The 22,280-nt window shown below is 42.1% G+C and overlaps 1 protein-coding gene across 1 annotated transcript; it reads right to left on the bottom strand.

Annotated features, from left to right (window-relative positions):
• Window positions 1-201: 201 nt before the first annotated feature.
• NUTF2 (nuclear transport factor 2) lies at window positions 202-22,280 on the bottom strand. Its single transcript, XM_062500067.1, has 5 exons — window positions 22,215-22,280; window positions 13,794-13,918; window positions 11,747-11,818; window positions 7,666-7,764; window positions 202-767 (listed from the first exon to the last, which is right to left on the bottom strand). Exons 2-5 carry the CDS (start codon window positions 13,890-13,892, stop codon window positions 654-656), a joined length of 384 nt encoding a protein of 127 aa, XP_062356051.1. The 5' UTR covers window positions 13,893-13,918; window positions 22,215-22,280; the 3' UTR covers window positions 202-653.

Below are 22,280 nucleotides of genomic sequence, written 5' to 3'. Positions count from 1 at the left end.
GTCAGAAGGCTCCGTTATGAAAGCTGCTGAGGAGAGGAAAAGGTGTAGGGAGGAAGGCAGATCTGCCCTGCACTCACTGCTAAAACTGTCAGGAATCGTTCGGTTCGAGGTCCAGCTCTGCAAGCATTTCCCCACCAGACAATCTACCCCCCAGCAAGCACTATCACACACTCCACAGCCAACGCATAAAAATAATTTAAACTTTTAAGAAAATCTCTGTTTTATTATTGTGTAATGTAGCATTGAAACATCTGAACAAATCAATAACTGGGCTGTACAGGCTGCTGTTCTTTCATTTCTTTGGGTTATAGAGCATCTTGTCAGTACATAAACAACAACCTTTTGCATTATAAATTCTTTCCGAGGCATGCTGGTACAACACAAATTTCTCTTATCAAATGCAGCTAAGTCTAACTTCCAAACATCATGCACAAGAAACTCATCTAGTGACAATGTAAACTCAGCAGAAGGGCAGGTCACAAGTCTTGCTTGCTCACGCTCTGCAGTGCTGCAGGTTTGTGTATGATATTTGGAATGTTCCGTGAGTGTGGATAATACCAGTTAAGAGGAGAGGAGGAATACGGGGCAGGGGGGAAAAAAAGGGGAAAAAAAAAAAGGAAAAAAAAAAGCCCGGGTGCCTCGGGATGAGCAGCTCAGCCGAAGTTGTGCAGTGCTAGCCTGAACATGTCATTGGTGCAAACCCAGGCATCGTTGATGTTCTTTAATAGAAATATCTGGTGGAATCCCATGATAGGATCTTCATCAGCCTGTAGAAAGAGAGGGGGGGAAAAGGTTCAAAACACTCATTTTTTGAGAAACTTATTCCAAAACTCATGATGAGACAACTTCAAGCTAACATTAACAGTGACATTACATGCTGTAAGATGTGTAGTACCCCAGGAGACGCCAATACCACCAGAGGGTCCAGTCTGAGGGGCTTTGAAGAGGGTCTGTTTCTGAGGGCCCAGAGACATGGAAATCCTGCAATGGCATATGAAGTTGGGGTTTTGTAGAAGACTTAGTGACATGTCATTCACCACACTGATGGAACATGCCTGCCTTAATGCAGAATCACAGATCCCTTACCCAGGAATCAAGCTTAAAAGGAAGTGGTTCAATGTTTAGCTGCTGCACTTTGGGGTTGATGGCAGAAGGGAGTTTCTGTAGAAGTTGGTGTCAACATGTTGCCTGGATGATCCAGGTGATCTGGGCTTTGAAAGCCTTGCCAGAGCAGGTGCAGCTGGCCAGAACCACAGTACTTCCCACTTCCACTATCCAGCTGGAAGGGAGCAGAGCATTCACTACAGCTGGGATAATGTGTTCTAAGTAAAAGCAAAGGCTGCAGCAGTGCCTCCACTCCTGCCTCTGACAATATGTCTGGGTATTTACAATATTACCACATAGTATTAGAGGGAGACTAGTAATCCCATCTAATGTTTATTTACCCACCTTCTCAGAGACATTGTGCAGGAATTAAATCCTCAAAATAACATATTATTCCCAAAACAATCAGTTGGAAATCACACAACAGGATTTAATCTGAACAGCACACAGGATCGACTACAAAACAATCTTCTGATGATGGCTGTAGTGTGTTCAATTCAGCATTTTTGGAGGATTTTAAGCTTTATTTTTTCAACACATGGCTATTCAGCTTCAGAAAAGGGGGAGACTTATAAAAAGGAGCCCCAAAAAGCAGCAGCCAGAGCAGTTCATGAAAAAAGCTGTCAAAGTACTGAATGTTCATTGGCAATGCTCTGCTGCTGTTCACCGAGAACAAGTGGAAAGTCTGAAGAGCAAAGCACTACAGAATAAACAAAAAAGAAACTTGAAGAAAGTAATATTCATGGACTGTGAAACAAGTCAGTTTTGAGGACCAACTTGCAAAGGTCATCAGGTATATCAAAGAACAGCAAGTCTGCCAGAACACTCGTGGCATCAGATGCATGGAAAGGAAGCATTCAGATCCAAAAACCACTGCAAGGATTTCACAGCAACGACTGCCTGGGAAGTTAAGTGGTGTACGTGAAGTGCAGTTTGACTAAGTGTACACTAATTCACAAAGGTCAACCAAAGTGGGCCCTAGACTGGCCCCTCATGAAAGTGATACTGGAATAATGATATTTATTTAGATAGATACAGCTGAGAGCTCTAAAGCTATCAAGGCAAGCACAGGGTTAGCAGTTGTTAGGGAAGAACAAAAAACCAAAACCCAGAAATAAGTAAATGCATAAATAGGCAAAGAACACCCACATACCAAATCCTGCATGCATTTCTTAAAAGTTAAAAAAATGAAATGCTACAATCAAGTCATAAAAGGACAAGAAAAATGATCCAGCTACAGGACAATTTCCTACTGAAGAAAGTAAATTAAGTACAACTCTTCTGCTTGCAAAAACATAATGAGAATGGGCAAAACAGGGAAGACAACTGTAAAACCATGAAGAAGAAAGTGAATGACGAAACTACTACAGCCAGAAATTAAGAAGGCAACAAGTAAGGCCATGAATATGAGCAAGTCAGTGTTCAATACATGACTGAATGAGAGAAAAATCCTCAAAGCAAGACAAGTGCCCGCAGTTACTGTCCAGCAGACAAACAGGGCAGCTTGTCCCTCAATGCACACCTGCTTTGCATGAGGCAGAGGCTCCCTAGGAAGGAGCCCAGTGTGAACACAAGCAGTTCTGCTGGGTTAGGCCAGCTGTCCATCTCATACATTAGCACATATGACAGCAGTTGTGGCAATTATTTCAAAGGAAGTATTATCCCTACTACACTTGTCCAGAAGAGAGGCTCACAAATCTGTGCTGTAGAGGTGGCCTGTGCACTGAAGCTGTGGGTCTGTGCCTTTTCCAGCTTCTCCTGGGTATCCAATGTAACCCATCCCAGGAGAGCCTCACCACTGCTTGGGAGATGGCAGGTTCTCAACTCTCAGTTGTCCTCCTTGTTGCAGATCACTGAGGCATCTATTACAAGTTGCAGAAAAACTTTTCACACTAAATTTGAGCATGTCATTACTGACATGAGTACACTTTAAAATATACCTCTAAGAAAAAAAATACCATTGTCAGAGAAGTTTTAGTGTGGGTCTCCTTGATTTCTAAGAAGCCTAGGTAGGCTCTGATAAGAACACTGCAGCTCTTGATGCTTTGGGTTAAGGAGAATTTCCTCCTTTCTTAAGAAATTCAGGGCTGGACACATGAAAGACTAAAAGGGAATTCTCCCCCAAAACACTTGGTGTGGTACAGACCAAATTCCCACAATGAAGTCACACATTATTTTCTTTATTCCTTTCATGTTATCCCTTCATAGCATAGAGGAACAGTATATTTGAAAAACAAGGAAAATCCTAGACTATATTCAAGGTGAAGTATATACTTTATAGTCCATGCCCAAATTTTGACTATGCAATATTAGCACATAGCAAAGGCTCACAGTTCAGTGACTCAAGATGCCCCAGAAAACACAGACTAATCCTATCCCCTTTTAGTTTAGATCTTCATTACAGCTCAGATAACTCCACTGAAATTCTCTATCCTTATTTTTCACTCCAAACTCAGGCATGTCCAAATCAGGAATTGCATTCCAGATGTGAGCCCAGGCTTGAAAAACAAGGGGCTTCAGTCTTCCTATAAAACTTTCCTTTGTGCAGTTCAACTTCTTCTATGACATCATTGAATTAAAAATTAAAGAAGTCCCAGAATCAGACTGGAAGAATCCTCTGATTTCCAGGCCAGCCTTTTGCTCAGCATGAGCACAGACTACAGCAGCTCTGCATCACAGAACCACAGAACAGGCTGGGTTGGTCCACAGATGGAAAAGGTCCAAAGAAGGCACCTTTAGAAATCATCTAATCCAATCCTCCTGTCCTGGGCAGGGACATCTTTCACTGCATCTGAGTGTGAGCAAATTCTCACAGAACAGGTATTTCACAAGGTGTCCAGGCACCACTTCCCAGGGTTTCAGTCTTCCCATGAAAATTTTCCCTCGTGTCCCATGTGTACCTTCCAAGTTATGGTTTCTAGCCACTGTCCCTTGTTACACTGTCTGGCATCACTGAGAAGAGTTTGCTTTCAGGTTGTTGGAAGTACTCAGTTACTTTACACTGTCATTTCAAGCAGATTGCCCTTAGCCACCTTCTCTCCCAGTTCCACAAGCTCTTCATTGCCCACAATCTTGGCAGCTTTTTGACCTTTCAATTTTTCTACATCCTTTCTGACCTGCAGGCTCAAAAGGAAGTCCTCAGCTCACAGAGCACTGAGTCATGACAGAGTTTGAGATGCAACACTGCTTTGCATTTCAGGTTTAGCTACACAGATTTTCTCCTCTTGCCTGGTCAGAGAGGTTTTTACTTCATCACCGGCAGCCCCAGCAGCTGATTGATTGAACTGCAGGGCTGCAACAAACCCTTACCTCAAAGGAATGGCTAATTACTCGAGACTGCAGGTTCTTCCACATATTAAGCCTTATTTAACAGGCTTTAAGCAATGCTTTAAGTGTTCAGCATGCATTACAAAAATATCCAGTGATTTTAATTGCAAATTTCCTTTTCCTTTTAAGACTAGGAAACACCGCATAACAATTAGTTATTCACAATTAATTCTGCATCAGTCAGTTCAAGAATCACACTCTGGGGAGAGCCATAGATCTGCCACATGGCTCTGAGAACACACAAGCCACAGCCATGCTTCTCAGCCAAGCTCAAGGGACAGAAGGGTGAGAAGAGAGCACTCCTTACTCAACCAGGACAGCGAGGACTGGAAGACAGGTAAGGCAGAGGGTTAAACGTTGTGGAGGGCTAGCCTGAAGACTTCGTTGGTGCATACCCAGGCACCTTGAAAATTTTTCAACAAAAAGGTTTGGTGGAAGCCTAGAACTTGGTCATCATCTGCCTGAGCATGACAGGAGAAATACATTAGTAGGTGAAGCACACTGAAGATACTGGGTGACATTCTGGATGAACACTGGCAAAGCAGGGCCACACCAAAAGGAATTCACTCCTAAAGGCTTAAACTGATGCTTACTCCTCCTAGTTGAAGCAAGCAAGCAGCACTCAGACAATGAACAGCAATAAAAACCAATATGCTTAGAATAAGTGGATGTATATTTATTATACCTCTACAAAAGGATAGCCCCACCCAAACATTAAAACCTATCAACATCCATTTAAGAGGATCTTTGAAAGCAATTACTGCACTGCTTTAGCCAGTGAGTTAGATCCCTGCTAATGACATTCACCTATTTAGATGCTCTGTTAACTCTGCACCATCTTCTCAAAGCAGCTGTTGTGCCCAGATCCCTCAGTGCAAGTAATTATTCTGCTGCAAAAGGGGTTTTTAAAAAAAAATTTATAGCTCATACTGGTACATTACATGATACTGGTGGTCTTGGAAGTGCCCTTCCTTGTGCAGAATTTTCTTACAGCTTTCCTCAAGAACAACATATGCAGGCTGAACAGCCACACCACTAAGGCAGCTTTAAATAACAGTGAGTACACAGCTCCATGTTTGCCTGTTATAGTGTTCCCTGCTCAAGTGGAGCTACATGTGAGCCACTTGTTAAATGCACGACCTTGCACCCAGTTCTTGTTCTCAGTTAGTGTATTGTACACAGAGCAGCACTGAGATGCAGTAAAATGGCTATGAACATGTGTGAATTGGCATGAGAAAAAAAGCACTCACTACATATGACAGCCAGGTTCATTCATGCCACAGACTGTTCCTGATATTTCATTTCTCCACCTCTATAAATATCACACAGGGCAGAAGCATGAAGGTAAAGTTGTAAGTTGACTTTGACTTTCTGGACACTTGTTCTGTGAAAAGCAGCATTCCCAGGGATGAAGATGTGATTTTTAAAGCTAAGGTTTGAGACACATAAAAGTGAAGAGTGGAAAAACATTTCCTCACCTACTAAAAATTCACAAGCAAGTTGGATTTGATCACAACAGCAGGCTTACATTTACCCAGTACGTGGATGCTCTAACATATGATTCACAAATTATACTGAGTAATTCCTAGCTGAAATTAAAAAATATTTAAAAAAAAATACATCAAAAAATACTACTCCAAGTCATGGTATTCATGGGAAGCTCCCAGACTGCATTTACAGTCCCTCCATATTAATGAATTATGGTTTAAGAAAACCCAATAGCTTTACAGAATCTTTTAGAACTTGGTATCTTCCCACAGGATCCAATACAACCACTGTTGCAAGCTGTGATCTGCTTGATAATTATGCAATAACCTTAAAAAAAGACTGTGCAAAACCAGGTGCAGATACCACTGTCCCAAGACATTGAGTCAAAAGGTCTTCATCACATCACAGAATTTTGTGCACACCCAAGAGCAAGGCTGAAGAGGTCAGCATGTCTGTCCTTTACTTCAGTGATTTTCATGGTCACGTGTGGCTGCTTTTACATGGAGTGTGTGCAGGTGGGACTGAGCAACAAAAAAGCTGGAATCCAACTCGCAGCTAGGAAGCAGGAGCAACTTTTATGAGAGCCAAAGCTGCCTATGTTAGGGTTAGCAGTGGATGCATTACACTGGGCACTGCTCTTCTCAAAAACAAAGAGAAAAGCTTAGTAAGCAGATTCAAGCATTCAGTCCTACGTCTGCTTAGCAAACAGTGTCAGTGGAAGTCTGAATGCTTTGATACTATAGGTGCCATCAAGTTAGCAGGAAAAAGAAATCTAAACAGTTATCTTAAAACACAGCGGGTGCAGGTAACTCTAAAGATTGGATGGCATCAGAGGCCTGACTTCACAGCATGGCTGGACCAAAGGAACTCTGATAACTTTTAACTACTGCTACATAATTTCACATTTTTTAAACTAACACCACCCACTGCGAGCAAGTTCTGCCTGCAGCTGACTTTACAGAGTATTTTTTGCAAATTCCAGGACAATGTCTTTCATTCATAAACAGCTTCATTAATTTACAAGTATGTGGCCCTGTTATATTGACAGAGTGGGTAAGTTTACACAGTTCACTAGTATCACTCACAGAGCAATATGGTACTAAGCCTGAAAAATCATCTGATTCTTCACAAGAAGCAGCTGTTTCAACAGTAAGTGACTGATCTCAGAGGCAATGTTCCCATTGCTGAACCACTTTTGATAACAGAGGTACTGGACTGTACTAACACCAGGATTGCATTCTTGTGTCCTACAACAGTGAAGAAAAAGTATGGACTCACTGAAGGGTGATCAGTTAACAAAATGAAGTCTGCTAAATCAGAGCTCAATGCAAACACTGCATCAAGGAGGATGTTAAACTAGATGTGCTTAAGTTGTCTAAGAACATGGTGACAATGCTTTTAAATGCAACAGAGGACACCAAAACCTTACTGCATCAGGGTAAGAGAAATACTGATGCCTCTAGAACCCACATGATATTCGTCTGCACAATAAAATCCACAATACTTTGTTTGGCAGAACGTGACTGTCAAATTACAGGTGGTTTACCTAGCACTAGGTGTCTGAAGGAAGGAGCACTTCTTGACAGTCTTGAACAGCAGAGGAACAATATCCCAATGCAAGCTTACCCCTGCTCCTTCCCCACCCAAGACAGCATTTAAATATATTCAGAAATCAGATTATTTAGAATCCTGCAAAAGGATTCTAAAGACATAAGCACCCATTAACCTATAATGGAAAGAGTTTACCTTAAGCTGTCCCACTACCATACTGAGTATACAGCTATCAGGTGTAGGTTGGTGGTCTTGTGCTGTGATGCTGTGTTGTATTTTTTGGAAAGGGAGGCTCTGCAATGAAAAGAAACCAAAGTAAGGAAGTGTACAGTAATTGAATTATTTATCTTACAAAACAAAGATTGAGCAAATCCAACATTATGAAGTGTTATACTATTGTGACAGTACTGCACAGAGAACTATTGCAAATGTGGGCACTACTCATAGGGGGTAAATTTTAACAGGTATGTTTTTCAAGCACCAAAAGAGGAAATAATGTCACAATACACAGTAAATGGTACCTTTTCCTACTCTAATTGCACTGCCTGAAAAGCTTCAGATCATCTGTAAGCTCAAAGCTCTTACAATGAAGGAATAAACCTCTGCTCTGAACAGTGTTAAAAGATTTTATCATCTAATACTTGAGGTTTACCAAACAAGTCTGAATTTGCTTCTTTGTTAAAGTGGCTATGAATGGAAAAGTGAAGAAGTCCTCAAGATTTGAAATCCACATATCTACCCTTCCCCTTTTTAATTCCCTTAACACTCAGGTAGTCAATGTCAGTATGTCTGGAGATATGTCTACAAGGAATTCTTGAGAAACACCAGGGAGTAGAGAGTAATTCCTGTCTTTCAACTTAGACCACATTCACATTCCAACATGGACAATTCCAAGCAGTGAACGTGAAATATCTGAGAAATGCAATTTTGGGACTGTTCTCCCAAAAGCATTACTGCTAGGTGCTTTAGTAGCAGTTCAGCATGGATGGAGCTCTGGGTGACCATGTGGGAGATACTTAAAGACCAAGAACTGCACAGGATGGCAGCATGTGGCCATTCAGGTGGCAGTTGGATGCCTTTGCTGCATTTCCCTGATTTGGAAACAGGTTGAAACAGATCCAAATGCATACTTCAAGTTCTGCATTTCACTCTAGTGGAAGGAGCCTCAAAGACCTCCTAGAAGGCCTAGGTAGAGACACGAGTCCTGCAGTAACGGATATGAGGTACAGTCTTGGCTCTACAAGCCTAATGCTCAAGGAAGAATTCCAGGAAGCTGACTTCCCTAGATAATAGAGAACACACTGTGGAAGGATCAGGACCTGAGGAAGCAAATGAAGTGTAGTGAGCAGCCCTCTAATTAGAGGGACACTATTCAAGAACACAGCCTGCAGTGCTTCCTCTTGGCTGGGAGTGCAATCCCAACCAAGTGGAAGTGCAAAGTGAACTGACTGCTTTGTAATATGGAATAGACATTTAGTAACAAGACAAATCCAGAGCCTTCTTTTCTGAATGACCAGCAGACTGTTTTTTCAGGGTAACCATCCAGAACCTGAATGTGCAAAAATGCCCACACAGCCTGCACGAGCATAGGCTGGAAAGCTCCTTTGACAAAAGGGTACTCCAAAGCCTAGTCCCATCTCAGCACAAGCCCTGCAAAAAAGATTCTCTTGAAAAGGCAGAGGGATGAAGAGGAATGAATACAACTGTGTCCAGGGAGGAAGGAAAGGTCTTGGAATCAAGAGCTCTGCAAAATGGTGACAAAGAACCAAAGACAAGGCTGGGTAAGACAGTGGCCTTTTCAAGTATTTGTTTCCACAGGACAAGAAGACATGACATCAAGCTGCATCAGAGGAGGTTCAGGTTGGACATCAGGAAGAATTTCTTGACTAAAAAGGTTAAGCATTGGAATGGGCTGCCCAGGGAAGTGGTGGAGTCAGCATCCCTGGAAGTGTTCAAGAAACAACTGGACACTGCACTTAAGTCCCATGGTTCAGTTAACAAGGTGGTGTTCAGTCAAAAGCTTGGACTCTATCTTGGACATCTTTTCCAACCCCTGAGAATTTATGACAGTCCTCTTCAGAGGAAAGGACCCCAAATAGCTGGCTAGCCTAGTAGGAATGTAGGCGACAGAAAAGATCAGATTTTTAGGATAGGCAGAGGCTACCTCAGAAGGATAGCTGCTTATAGACATCCATCTGTACTGGACTGAAGGATTTTGTGGTATGAAAAGTACAATAAAAGTGTCTAAAAAGCATGGAGCCACATAACCAGCAAGTTTTTTTACCATCATCTGACATTAGAAATGATCCTTCACTACAAAATGGTCTTTCTTTATGAAAATTATGGAATCTCCTTGAAGTCAGGTAAGAGAAATTAGGCAAAAATAAAGCTGAGTAGCTAGCATAAACTCACTGCTGAAAGCAAAAATATCTGTCTCAGCTTCCTTCTTGGTCCAGTATACTTAAACAGAACTATTTAATTTTTATCTCAAAATACTCAGTGTAAATCAGGCTGCCGCTAATTAGCACAGGCACTCTGTGAAACAAGTCCAGCACCAATTAGGACAGAAGGAACAAGTGTCAACTCCCACACTGTAACAAGGTACAGATGTGCCAGGCCTGAAGAGCATTGCCCATACAACCTTGCCCTACTATATTAGCAGATGGAAAAGGTGCCATGCCACTGCTGTCACACAGCAAAGAAACTGATCTAAAAGAAAATGCCACCTCTGTGCTTACATCAGTTCACCAGCCAGGCACTGAAGGATGCAAGACCGCAGAAGTGCGAAAGAATTTCAGTGTCAAACTTTCAGGGATGTGCTGAATTGACTAAGCAGCTCCAAAAGCAGAGTAGGTGAGCATATGAAGCTGACACAGCAAAGGGAGCCCGGGCAGCTCAGTGCTGACAGAGGAATGCTGAACAACATTAGAGTCACTGTAAGCTGATACAGCCCATAACGAGCCACGGTGGTGGAAGGGCACAGTAACTTCAGTGCATTTCCTCCTTACTTGAAAACAGATGGATACAAGCCAGAAAAAATTCCCCTAAAGCAGAGTACTGTGTGTTCACTCACCAATTATGACTGCAGCAGGCACATAAATCCAAAAAGTCCACCTTGCACCAGAGACAGGGAAGGTAAAGATGAGTAGTGGGAAAGGGGCTGGATCTGCACTGGGCTGAATCCAAGGCAGCAATCAGACACTGTGGCCAAGCAAATGCTTGGCTGGTTGGGTATCTAAGTGGCTGCAAGCCCAAAAGTCTAAAGAACACTGAGTACAGAAACAAGCAACCCTGGAGCCTGGGAATCTCCTCACCTACAAGCAAGCAGTTGCTGCTGTTTATGAGATGTGCAGCTTTCTCAAAGGCAACACAGGTACCTGAAGCACAGACCTGAGGGCAAACCTCAGTTTTTACAGTTAAAGATGTCTTCAGTGAAAGAAGCAATTTCAAAACACAGGAGCAGTAGCTGTGCAATAAGCTAAGTGTCAAGTTACAATTATTTTTCTTCTCAGTGTGTAATAAAAATGTCTGAAATACCATACTCAGAGCAGACTGTCTGGTGACCTAAAAAGCACGTCCTCTGCATATCTTGCAAGAGAAACAAACTTTCTAGTCTCATGACAGCTTGCAAGCACCCCCAGTTTTATAACAGAAGCATGGATTTACTCAAGAAGATAGAAATTATTTTAGTTTAACTGAATGAACATGGAATTCCAGTGTCCTCTCACTTGCTGAAGAGCAAATACATGTTTCAAAGTCCTGAACCATACCTGCTCGTATCTGAACTGCTGACAAATCTGATTGAGGATAAGTCAGCTTCTCCACTATAGAACTTATTTGCAGTTTACGTATCAGAAAACAAGCTGTTCCTTGCTGTAATGTGTCTAGCCTTTATCACAGACAGATCCAAGTAACAGGTTTGCTATTGCTTCTTCCTTGGCATGCCTTAAAAGAGCAAAGGCACCTTTCACTCCTCTAGATCAGAGGCAGCTTATGCATTAGACCTTTTAAAAAAAATAAATCAATAATGTCAAATACAATTGCAGTCACAAAATAACCTTGCAAACTATGGAGTCAATTAATATTCCACCATTAGAGCCGTCAGTGGAATAACCCACTACACAGCAGTAATTCATAACATTTCTTGAAGATCTAAGCTGGAAGCACGAGTTCAAGATTTTTGAACTCCTTAAGTCTAACTCAAATTTTCAGAAGCAATTATCTGCTAATCTTCATAACTGTTTCCCAAAACATCCAGTAAGGATTACAGACTTACAGTGAGTTTTTCAACAATGGCTGCTTTGCCCTGGAACTGCTGTCCTTCCCACGTAAGGCATGATGCATCAATCTGGGGGAAAAAGAAAAATGTCATCAACTTAGGTAACCCTTCAGCAATCCTGGTAAGAGACTTTGTTTATTTAGCATAAATCCTCAGACTCTACCTTTGAAAAGGGACATAGAAAGAAACCAGAAAATCAACTGAAGAAGTTTGGAACAATCAACTAAAAAATTAAGTAGACTAAATTTCATTATTATTATAAGTCTACCAGCAAAAAGAGTTCCTGCCTTTGAATAAAAGTTAGATTTCAGAAGAAAATCTAAAGGATAAAAAAAATTTAAAAATTCTACAGACAAAGTCAAGCATGTGGAAAAACATATGAAGAAAACTGACAACATGGGTTACACCAGGGTATGCTCCAACTCACCTAACTCAAGCAATCCAAAAGTGACTGATCAGATCCCTACCTGGAATAGGTGACAAAAGTCTTAATTGACTTGGATTACATCACTAAAGATAAACTGAATCTTGTTGTGGAAGTAGTGATACACAAATGCAAACCAAATCTAAGAGCTCCCTGCTGCATTCCTGCATGCTGTAAAATTTGTTTGCTACCCCAGGGTCCTTGAAGGGAAAAAGCTTATCATTAAAAGCCCATTTCTACAGAATCTCCCCAAATTTAGACAAATTGTGATCTTGGTACATTTCAGCCATGCAAAACAGGGTGGTCCCAGTCTCCACAGTTCAGGAACTCCACCAAACAACACACATCAGTGACCTGCATAATAGTGTTCCCAATTACATGTGCACAGAACTCTTCATTGATGATGGAAGGCAGAAAGACCCTAAGAGTGAAAAAAGGGCCAGGAGTTCACTGTGTGGAATGCCCTGTCTCCAGGAATTTAAATTAGATTGTGCTTACCACCATTTTAAGGACTGAATGTATTTTGGTAACAAAATATAAACTACTAAGAGCCTCCTTATTTAGAGCTATGGTTAGAACACAAACTGCTTGGTTTTCTTCCTCTCTAGGCTCTGTAAACAGCTTCCTGAGCAAAGTAAACTAACAATCTGGCAGGTAGCAAATACACAACAATCCTAAGAGCAAATGGTATCAGTGCTGCTGGATATTGCTGAGGTATAAAGAGGGGTGTCAGAGGGCAGGAGCTAAGGTAAAGAAGATGTAAGGAGGTTGTTGAGAATTTAAATCCCCAAGAGCTTCCTAAAACTTCACACAGCTCATCCAGCAGATGAAAAATCAGCCAGAAAAACAGGATACACTGCTAGAAGTCTTGTCAGCCTTGAACGTCTTGCTAGATCTCCTCAGCCACCCAGCAGCATTCTTCACCATCAGCAGTCAGCTCCATACACAAAGTATGTTGTATGCTCTGGAGGAATCTTCCCCCAAAACTAAAAGCTGATGTTCCTTTGGTTTGTTAGCTATAGTTTTTTAATTCTGGCATCCAAATCTACTTCACCCCAAACAAGAAGCAAAAATCAAAAACTAATAGTTGAAGAAATTTAAACTAAATTTACATTCACTTAACATGTTATTCTACATGTTTAAACTGGATTTAAAACTGTAAATATATTTTAATGTTCAGAGGATTAATATAGCACGAGGTCGAAGAAACACCTGCAAGAACTGCTAAACACAGGGTAGAACTTAAATTACATCCCACTTCAAGAGGGATCCAAGCAAATCCATGCCTGTAAATTAATGGCAAACTAAAACTAGAATGTTTGCTTTAACAGTGCAATTAATCACAGGATTATCATCAAACCCCTCAAAAAAAAAAAAATCACTGCCTACAGCTAAACAGGGCTTTTGTGAGTTTGACTGCCTGTAAGGCAAACAAAGCTCAAACCAGAAAGGAAGCAGCAAAAGAAAGCAGTAAATAAAAGTGAGTGTGATTGCACTGACTGCCATTTTGGAGTCAGGATAAAGCCCATTAGCCCACCCTGTGTATTCTCACGCATCAAAACAGGGAATCCCAGACAAACAACAGGACAGAACCCCAGCTCCCTTTCTGTGGATACTTACGTATATTGCTCCTAACTGAGTCCTGTCTGCATCAAAAAGCTGGTAATAATGTTGTACAAAGCTGGATCCAATCTGCTCCCAAATAGGCTTGTCTCCCATTCTGAATCCTCAACCAGAGCCAGTGACTATAAAACAAAACACACAGAATAATCAGAAAGATCACAGGAATAAGTGTTAACACCTGGCTCGAGTATTAGCATGGAGAAACACAGATCCTCTCAACTGGCCTGAATTTTTCTTTGGGATAAGTAGCACAAACTCACCTCTGTACCCCCAGACTTGCAAATAAAAGTCTTGTATACTGAATGGCTTAATTTATAATTATAGATTTGATTAGTAGTGCTATTTCAGTGTGAGGTCACATCTCATGTACAGAAGTGGAGAACAAGAACAAAACTGAGTGTTAGCACCCTGTCTTCAGATATTTCAGAAGTTACACCACCTAAACAAGCTGGCAAATGCTTGCTGTTTCAACTTGATCTCATATACTGTAAACAACTGACCTGTTAACATGGATTGTTTGCAAGTGGCTTACACGTTTCATGTATTTAGCTCCTTAGGTATTTCACCATCCACAGGCCATTCTAAGAGTGTCCTGTCAATGGCACATAAGAATTAATTCACTAGCTCATTGTTTAACACAAGCTTACTACCCATCCTCTTCTGTCAACGAGGCTGAAGTCGACTCTATCTTTGAACCAGTAATAACTTTAAGATACAAACCATGATTTTTAATAGTGGTGAGAATCTGCTGTTCCTAGTGAAGGTGCTGAAGGCATCCCACACTTCTGAACACAAGTCGCTCTATTCCAGAGGGATTAAGCACAGAGCATGCACAGCAGTCTAGACAGGCCCAAACTGATGGCTTTATCACAAGACTACATTTTTCAAGAACACAAATTCATTTTCATTTATCCTGATCTCTCTCTGAAAGTCTGAAGAATTGTGCTGAAATTCAAAACACAAAAATGCTGTACTCAAACCCCACTACATTATATTTTAAGACCTGAGTTCACTTCAAGCAAACTATACTTGCTTAACATCTAGATCTGTCAGCCACTAGTCCCTCTTTGCACTCCCTGTCCAGGAACCTTGGAGTTACAGGTTTAAATTGCACTTCAAGCCTGGAAAGACATGAAATTCTGTTTTAGGACACAGGACAATAATAGTTATTTTGGCTTTCTTTAGCTGTCAATTACTCACACACCTGTATAAGACTTGACAAATTCCTAAGAGAAGCAAAACACATATTCCCCCAAGATCTCCACAGAGGGTACTCCCAGGCCCAGATTTCTGTTCACAGCTGGACAAGAATGCTCTTTTCATATTTTAGGCCTTTGGCTGTCTGACCTTTACTCATACAAATGGGAACTGAAACAGGTTCAGACTCTAGGTTGGAAGTTTTAAGGTCACACAAATTTGGCCAGACTTAGAGAAGAGGAAATCTCTTTTATCAGATCAATGGTCTGACAGCAGGTAGCATCTGTGTTTTCAGGGTGGTAAATTCAACTACCAAGGACAACTGCTATCATAGCTTTAAACATCCTTATTTCACAACCAGACACCTAGGCAGTATAGTCAACATCAAACTCACCAAGCCTGCACACTAACATGAAAATTCAAAGTCTTGAACTATTGTTTCAACTGCTCCAAAGAGATCTACAATCTGGTGTTAGTCACCATCGTGAGCACTCCACTGATACTTGCAGTACATACCTCAGCCTGGAGGAGTTTTCCCAGTGTGGTCACTCCTCTGGGAAAACACATCGCAAATTAAAAAAACACCCAAGTACAACAGATATTAAAAAAACCCCAAACCAATAACACACTCACCTCCCAAACAACTTAAACCTAGTTCTTTACTATTGAAAAGGTTGTATTGATTACACATCCATAATTGCTGCATACCAGCCTAACCTGGAGTTGATGCAGAAATCAAATAACTTCAGCTGTGTTAGGGGATTTTAGGCTGAAGAAAAACCACCTTAAAACCATGGCACCAACTCCCTGGCAACTGAGTGATGCCCACCCTGCTGAGAGGTAGGACTCATGTCATGTTTGGAAACCAGAAATAGTAGAACTTAAGTTTGATGCCTGCAGTTTTCATTCCAGACCTAGAAGTGTGTAGTTTTGGATGGCTGCAGTGGAGCCAACAATCAGCACAGGTGAAAATCACTTTTTATGGATCAACATAGCTTCAACTTTCAACACATCATGTTACATCACTATCAGATATTCCTAAACATTAAGGGCAAATCTAGTTGACAGTATTGATGCTCAGCAGTCACACATCTAACACTGAAGTTGAGGACAACAAAATAACCACCAGCTCATTTTTATGAAGCTAAAGTAAGTCACCTATTGCCATATTAAACCTCTCCACACACAAGGTGTGCATTTACCCTTAGCAGCTCCCTGCACCATCACACAAACCCAAGATCAAGCTGCATGCCAGCACTGCACCTCATTTAGTCCCTCAAGGCACAACAGCCTCACTCAAGCACCAGATGCCTTCTGTTCAATCCTGAAACTGTGAGAAAGCCTTAGAGACTGCAAGGAATGAAGGAATGCTTATTTGAAACATGGAAAGTAGAATTACGGTTCCTAGATCTAAAAATTAGTATGTTAGCTTGCTATCTCCTCCTAAAAAAAAGTATTTGTATTTTGATCAGTAAAATACTATTAAATAAATAAAAACAGCATAAATTTGACCAGTTATAATGTTGATTTTGTTAGAAATGAGAACAAGCTAAAAAAATATGGTTGAAATTAATGATCCTTGACTAATTTTTTTTTGTTTGCTACAACCTTATTCTCTTTCCTGTGCCATTCATATATGGTTTTGCTGAGCACTCATTCTTCCTGGAAAGGTTTATTTTCCTTTTCTGATTTGTCACCTTTTCCTCCATGCTGTCCTGTGTTTTCTGTTTTCTGCCTGTCATTACAGATGTAAGAAGCTTAGAGATGTACCTAAAGAAAGAACAAGATGGGAATGATCTGTGTCAAGTCCAGTCCCTTTCAGTGAGACACAACCCATGTAAGACTGTATTGGTACACTTACCAGTACAGTATTTTAATGAGACAAATATAATATAAAAGGCTTTAAGATCTATTGCAAACCTATGAGGAAAGCACAGGTTCTGATGCTGTCAAACACTAACACAACATAGAGGTGCTTCAGAGCCATCCAGTCAAATCCATCCGTGCTTCACTCAAATCTGTCCAGAGTTACAGAAATAAGAATATTCACTTCATATAATGCCAGATAAAAGAAGTTTCAATAAACTAGAAAGCTCCTAAGACTGTGGCACACCTGTCCTTTCAAAGGCACCTGCTGAAAGTTACTATTGTATAAGTGCATTACTGGATATTCCACCTTAATTCCCTATGGAAAAGGAGATAATTTCCTTAAGCTAATTAATTTCCTTGCCTTTGTCACTTCAAACCAAACTTACCTCCTCACATCCACTTAAGAACATCATGGTCCATTTCATTAACAGCTTCTCCACAAAAGCACAGGGGTAAAGCTGAGCTACCAGCACACAGTGTAATACTTAATTCACATTATTCACTCTATTTCTTGCAATCTGCTCGTACCAGAGAATTTATCCCCACCCCAAATACCACCCAGCAAGTCAGTGCTGAAGCAGAAACCCAATACAGTGCACAAAAGCTGCGTCCAGCAATTCTGTCTTCAACAGGTATATGCTGACACTGCTGAAGTGAACTGAATCTCCACAGGGGCCTTTTGCAGAGACATCAAAACAAAATTCTCCAATACCTTTGCCAGGCTGCACTTGGACATGTAAAGAGTAAATTCCATCCCTCTACACATCTCTCACTACAATCCCTATACATCTCATCCCTCAAGGTACCAGGGCATCCCTGGTCACTGTTTTGCACATATCTGCTTTGGCACTTGGGCAGACTGCACCAAGAGCAGGACAAGCTGCAGGACCCAGTGAGCAGCAGCACCAAAGAGAAAGCTGCACCCAAAAGGCAGAGAACAGAGCTTCCACATGGGCCATGAGTGAGCTTGAGTAAAGCTAGTGTCACGTGGCCTCAGGCTGACTTCTTAATCCACAAAATCAAAAATACAGACTCTTTTCCATTGCTTGTCCCAGCTTTGGTGTCTCTGTCTACACTCACCCCTCCTTCCTTAGCTATGGGTGCGAGATCAGCATGAGCACACCAACACTGCCCATAACTCCTAAGAGGAACTCAGTCCTTAAGAGATTCATGTCTGCCACTGGTCTCGATGAAACCTCCTCCTACTGCTTCCTTCACATGATTCTCTGTCAGCTTGCTGCAGCACAAGGTCCATCTTTCTGTTCATGTGGCACCACCAGAACTACTCAGAGGGGTAGCTTGAAGAAAAGTCACTTCTTTTTTAACTTGGAAAAACAAGACTAATAAAGAGATTGCCTTCTGTGAAACACAAAGCACCAGTGACATTTTGGAGCAGGTGAGCTACTGTCACAGCAGTATGGAGAAAGAACAAAAAGCTTCAGCCAGAAGTTATGCTTTACCACATTCTCAGACCTGGATACATGTAATCTTGCTGCTATCAATTAAAAAAATTAAGCAATTCTGAATTGGAGCAAGGTAGGTCTGCAATTCTAAAAGAATACTGCATTTTCTGAAAAAGTCAAGAAGAACTGGCATGAGCAATAGTAAAATATAAATTGCTAAAGAAAAACAGAGGTGGTCTGCCAGGGATTGTCATGTTTAAAAAACAAGCTGTATTCAAAGAATCAATGAACCACCATGGGCAAAGAAGGTCTGTAAATTCTTTCTGGTCTGCAAAACACTAAGAAAAAACCCACTGAATTTCAAAAGGAAAAGCCTCAAAACCAATACATTCTAATGCTAGTGGAGAAAACTGTCTTCTATTATTCAGTTATGACTGCATTTATTCCACAACTAATCTCATCATAAATAAACCACCAAAGTAAAACCCTCTTAAGATCGAATTCAAGCTTGCTTTCTGGAAACTTTGAGAATCAGTACAACAAAACAGCACAGCACCACCCTGAAATCTGTGCTACTGGTCCAGTGACACACATGAACCTACAGCAAACATTCAGACCATCACTTGCTGCACCCTCCACTTCTGATTAACAGGAGAAAATAAGGACAATGAAAGCACTCTCAGCTTTTTCAGTTCCTGATACTCTTGCAATTTCTATCATGCAGATATTTTAGATCATTCAGATTAGAGAGTCAGCAGTCTTTAGACTGGTAAGTAAAGTAAAGCAGCCAACAGGTTTAGATTATTTTTCCTTCAACTGATTTTCTTCTGCCACTAAAACTTGCAGAGACAGGAGTGTCTCCAGAGTGCACTTTCTAGGAACACAATGGAACCAGCATCACAGGACCAGTTAATCTTCTTTCAATCAGGTCATCTATTCAACTCCACCAAGAACCACTTGATAACCGATCATCCTCCTTTAGTAAAGATACACTCCCAACAGAGAAACTATGCAAATTATCACAGAATAAAGCAGGTTTGCAAAGGACCTCCTCCAGCTCAAAGCAGAAGGACAAACCTGTTCCACTGCTTGACTGCCCTCATCCAGAGGGCAGCTGTGCTGTGCTCTACCCCAATCCCATCTGTTCCAGTTATTCCCCTTGTATCCTACCCTGCCATGAGGTACCCTGAGAAAAGCCTGGCTCCATCCTCCTGATAATGGCCTGACAGAGACTGGAGACTGTGATCAAGCCTGCCCAAGCCTTTCCTAGACTAAACAAGCCCAGGCCAGGCAGAAAGCAGGGCAACATAGGGATGCAGAAATACTGGAACTTTCTGAAGGGCATCATGCCTCATCAGCCATTTATCTTCAACACAATGCATCTCTGTCTGCTAAATGCCCATTCAGCAGTCAATCTTCCTCCATTTGAAAACCTGTAAAACTTCCAGTTGAGGAACAAATTTATGCACTCAGAGACTGAAGGAAAGAAGTGTTTCTCTGACGTATTTTCACAATTATCTCCACAGCAGATGACTGATCCATAGAGGAGAACCCTCTGCAAACTGCAGCTCAAGGCCAATCAAAAACCATTGACTTCAGAGACCTCCACCAAGTAATTGCCATGGACTGCTCTGTGCAAGAAATTACATTATACTAAATATGTTCTTACAGCTAAAAATAATTGTCTAGGTATGTGAACAGTGAAAGGATGGAAAGGGAGAAAGGAGAAGATAAGGTCCAGATTATTTCCTTCTGGGAAATACATTTACTTTCCCCTTCTTAGTCTTTTTATTCCTCCACTCCAACTTTGTTAAAACAGATTAATGAGGGAATTATGCCAACCTGAAGTACATCTCTTTTTTTGTTAGAAATGTCAGCAAGGTAAGGCCACTGGTACACAAAACACCTGAGGAAGACCCTGGGAAAGGTTTCACTGTGCCTGCAGCTTGATGCTCATCCCAACTGCAACCTGACAACCCAAGAGAGCCACACAGAATCAGTCAGGATGATTTTCAAATATACAGATATATATTACACATAACTGCAGAGGAGGACATTATGTTTTGTTGTTAAGCAAAAGCCACAATGCTACACAACAGCCTTTTTTTCCAGAGTATTCTTCATGCAAGCCAAAAACTGAATTCAATTTTGCAAGGCTAAAGCCACATTTTCTTTCCCCAAAATGAACGCAGGACTGCTCAGCTTAAAAAAAAAAAAAAAAACAGGGGAGAATTGCTACACCCAGTTTTTCTTTACCTTATAGACACAGTAACAAAACATTTAATGGCCAAAGTTGCCACAGTATCCATGAGTTTAAAAACGAAAAGAATTATTACACTGGCAATGTTACCAACTATCAGAATATATTACAATTCCTAAAGTTACCATACTCTACACTTTCACTAGCTAAATGATCCTCTTACTAAAGGGGACAAAAGAAATCCCAGCAGAGGGAACTGCAGAAAGTTGTTACCATTTGCATTTTTCTAAAGACCTGAACAAACACAGATGTTAAGCAAATATATTTCAAACCATCTAACAAATAACTTGCAACCTTTTAGACAAAGAATAATTAAGGGCCCAGTGGGAAATTAGTTAAATAGTCCAAAACTGAGCCAAATTATCACCTGACTTTAAATGAAATCAGGCATTTCACTATATAATTTTGCTATTTCCAGGTGAAGGTCTGTGAAATGCCTTTTTTGGTTGCTACTAAAAGAAAACTTAAAAGACACTACACACGAACACAGAAATCACTGCTTGAATACAACTTCTCAAGAAAGCAAAAGAGCATTAACTTGAGATGGCAGCTGATTAAAGAATCAGAATTCACTTTCAAGCAATGTTTCTGCACCCAATTCCCACTCAAACATATACCTGGGCTTTTCTTCCCCCAATTCAACTGCTATACAGGACATCTAGCTCCAATATATATTTACACTGGAAATTATGGACTTCAAATGAGCTGAATTATTTCAGCCTGCCTCACACAGGAAGTTCAATTTGAATTACAAGAACAGACTTCTGGGGATTTAAATGCCTTCAAAAAGCTATCTCACATTAACAGAATGCAACACACACTCCTTGCTACTGCACATCTTTGCAGGTTTTTGATTGTTTTCAAAGCTGAAAAGTGATAAAAGCCAGAGAAGTGAAGAAAAAATGTTCTCTTGCAGATTATACTGAAAAATGACAACTCAAAAAACTATAAGGCTGCAGCAGATCACTGAGCACAGGCAAGTTGCTAGTTTCACTCCAAAGAAGCATGAACCTTTCACGTTCAATATGACAAAGTGATTCAACCATGTCAGGTAACTTCAGTCCTCTCACAACCTTCGGGCAAGACAGAAAACAGCGAGAACATTAAAACCCAGTACACCTTCTCCCCCGCACAAACCATCTCCTCTCAGCTCCCGGTTCATCCCCTGCACCGACGAGCACCAGGCCGAGGAGAAGCCTCGGTGCCCCTGAGGGTCGCGGCGGCAGCGCCGGTGCTGCCGGCGGGGCGAGCGAGGCACAGCCCGCACCTCCCCGGCATCCCCCGGCCCCGCCGGAGCGACCTGCCCCCCGAGCCTGCGGGCCGAGCTCGCCCCTGCCGAGGCCCCTCGCTCCCGCCGGGGGAGCTGGGTCGGGGCCGCCCACCCCCCTCAGCCCACCCACATGCGGGGCCCGCCACTCCCGGGCACAGGCGGCGATGGCTCGGCTCCCGCCGCCGCCCCTCCGGGACCGCGCTGCCGGCGCCTCAAAGACGGGGAAGGTCAGGGCGGCTCTGGCCGGCGGCTCCCGCCCAGCCTGGCCCGCGGCAGCCGGCAGCGCCCCGCGGCGGGGATGGGGCTGGGCCACGGGGCCGCGAGGGGCGAGCGCGGGGTGTGGCGGTGCCGTGTGCCGGCCCGCGGGCGGTGCCGGTCCCAGTCCCGCTGCCACTCCCGGTCGCGCCCCCCTCACTCACCCGCGGCTCCCACTATGGCGGCGGCAGCGGCCCCGTGCGCGGCGCGAGCCCCCTCTACCTCCCTCG

This window comes from Cinclus cinclus, chromosome 11 (genome assembly GCF_963662255.1).
Source record: "Cinclus cinclus chromosome 11, bCinCin1.1, whole genome shotgun sequence".
NCBI classification, from domain to species: domain Eukaryota; kingdom Metazoa; phylum Chordata; class Aves; order Passeriformes; family Cinclidae; genus Cinclus; species Cinclus cinclus.
Note: the sequence above shows the minus strand (reverse complement) of the source record. Positions and strands in the feature narration are given on the sequence as shown.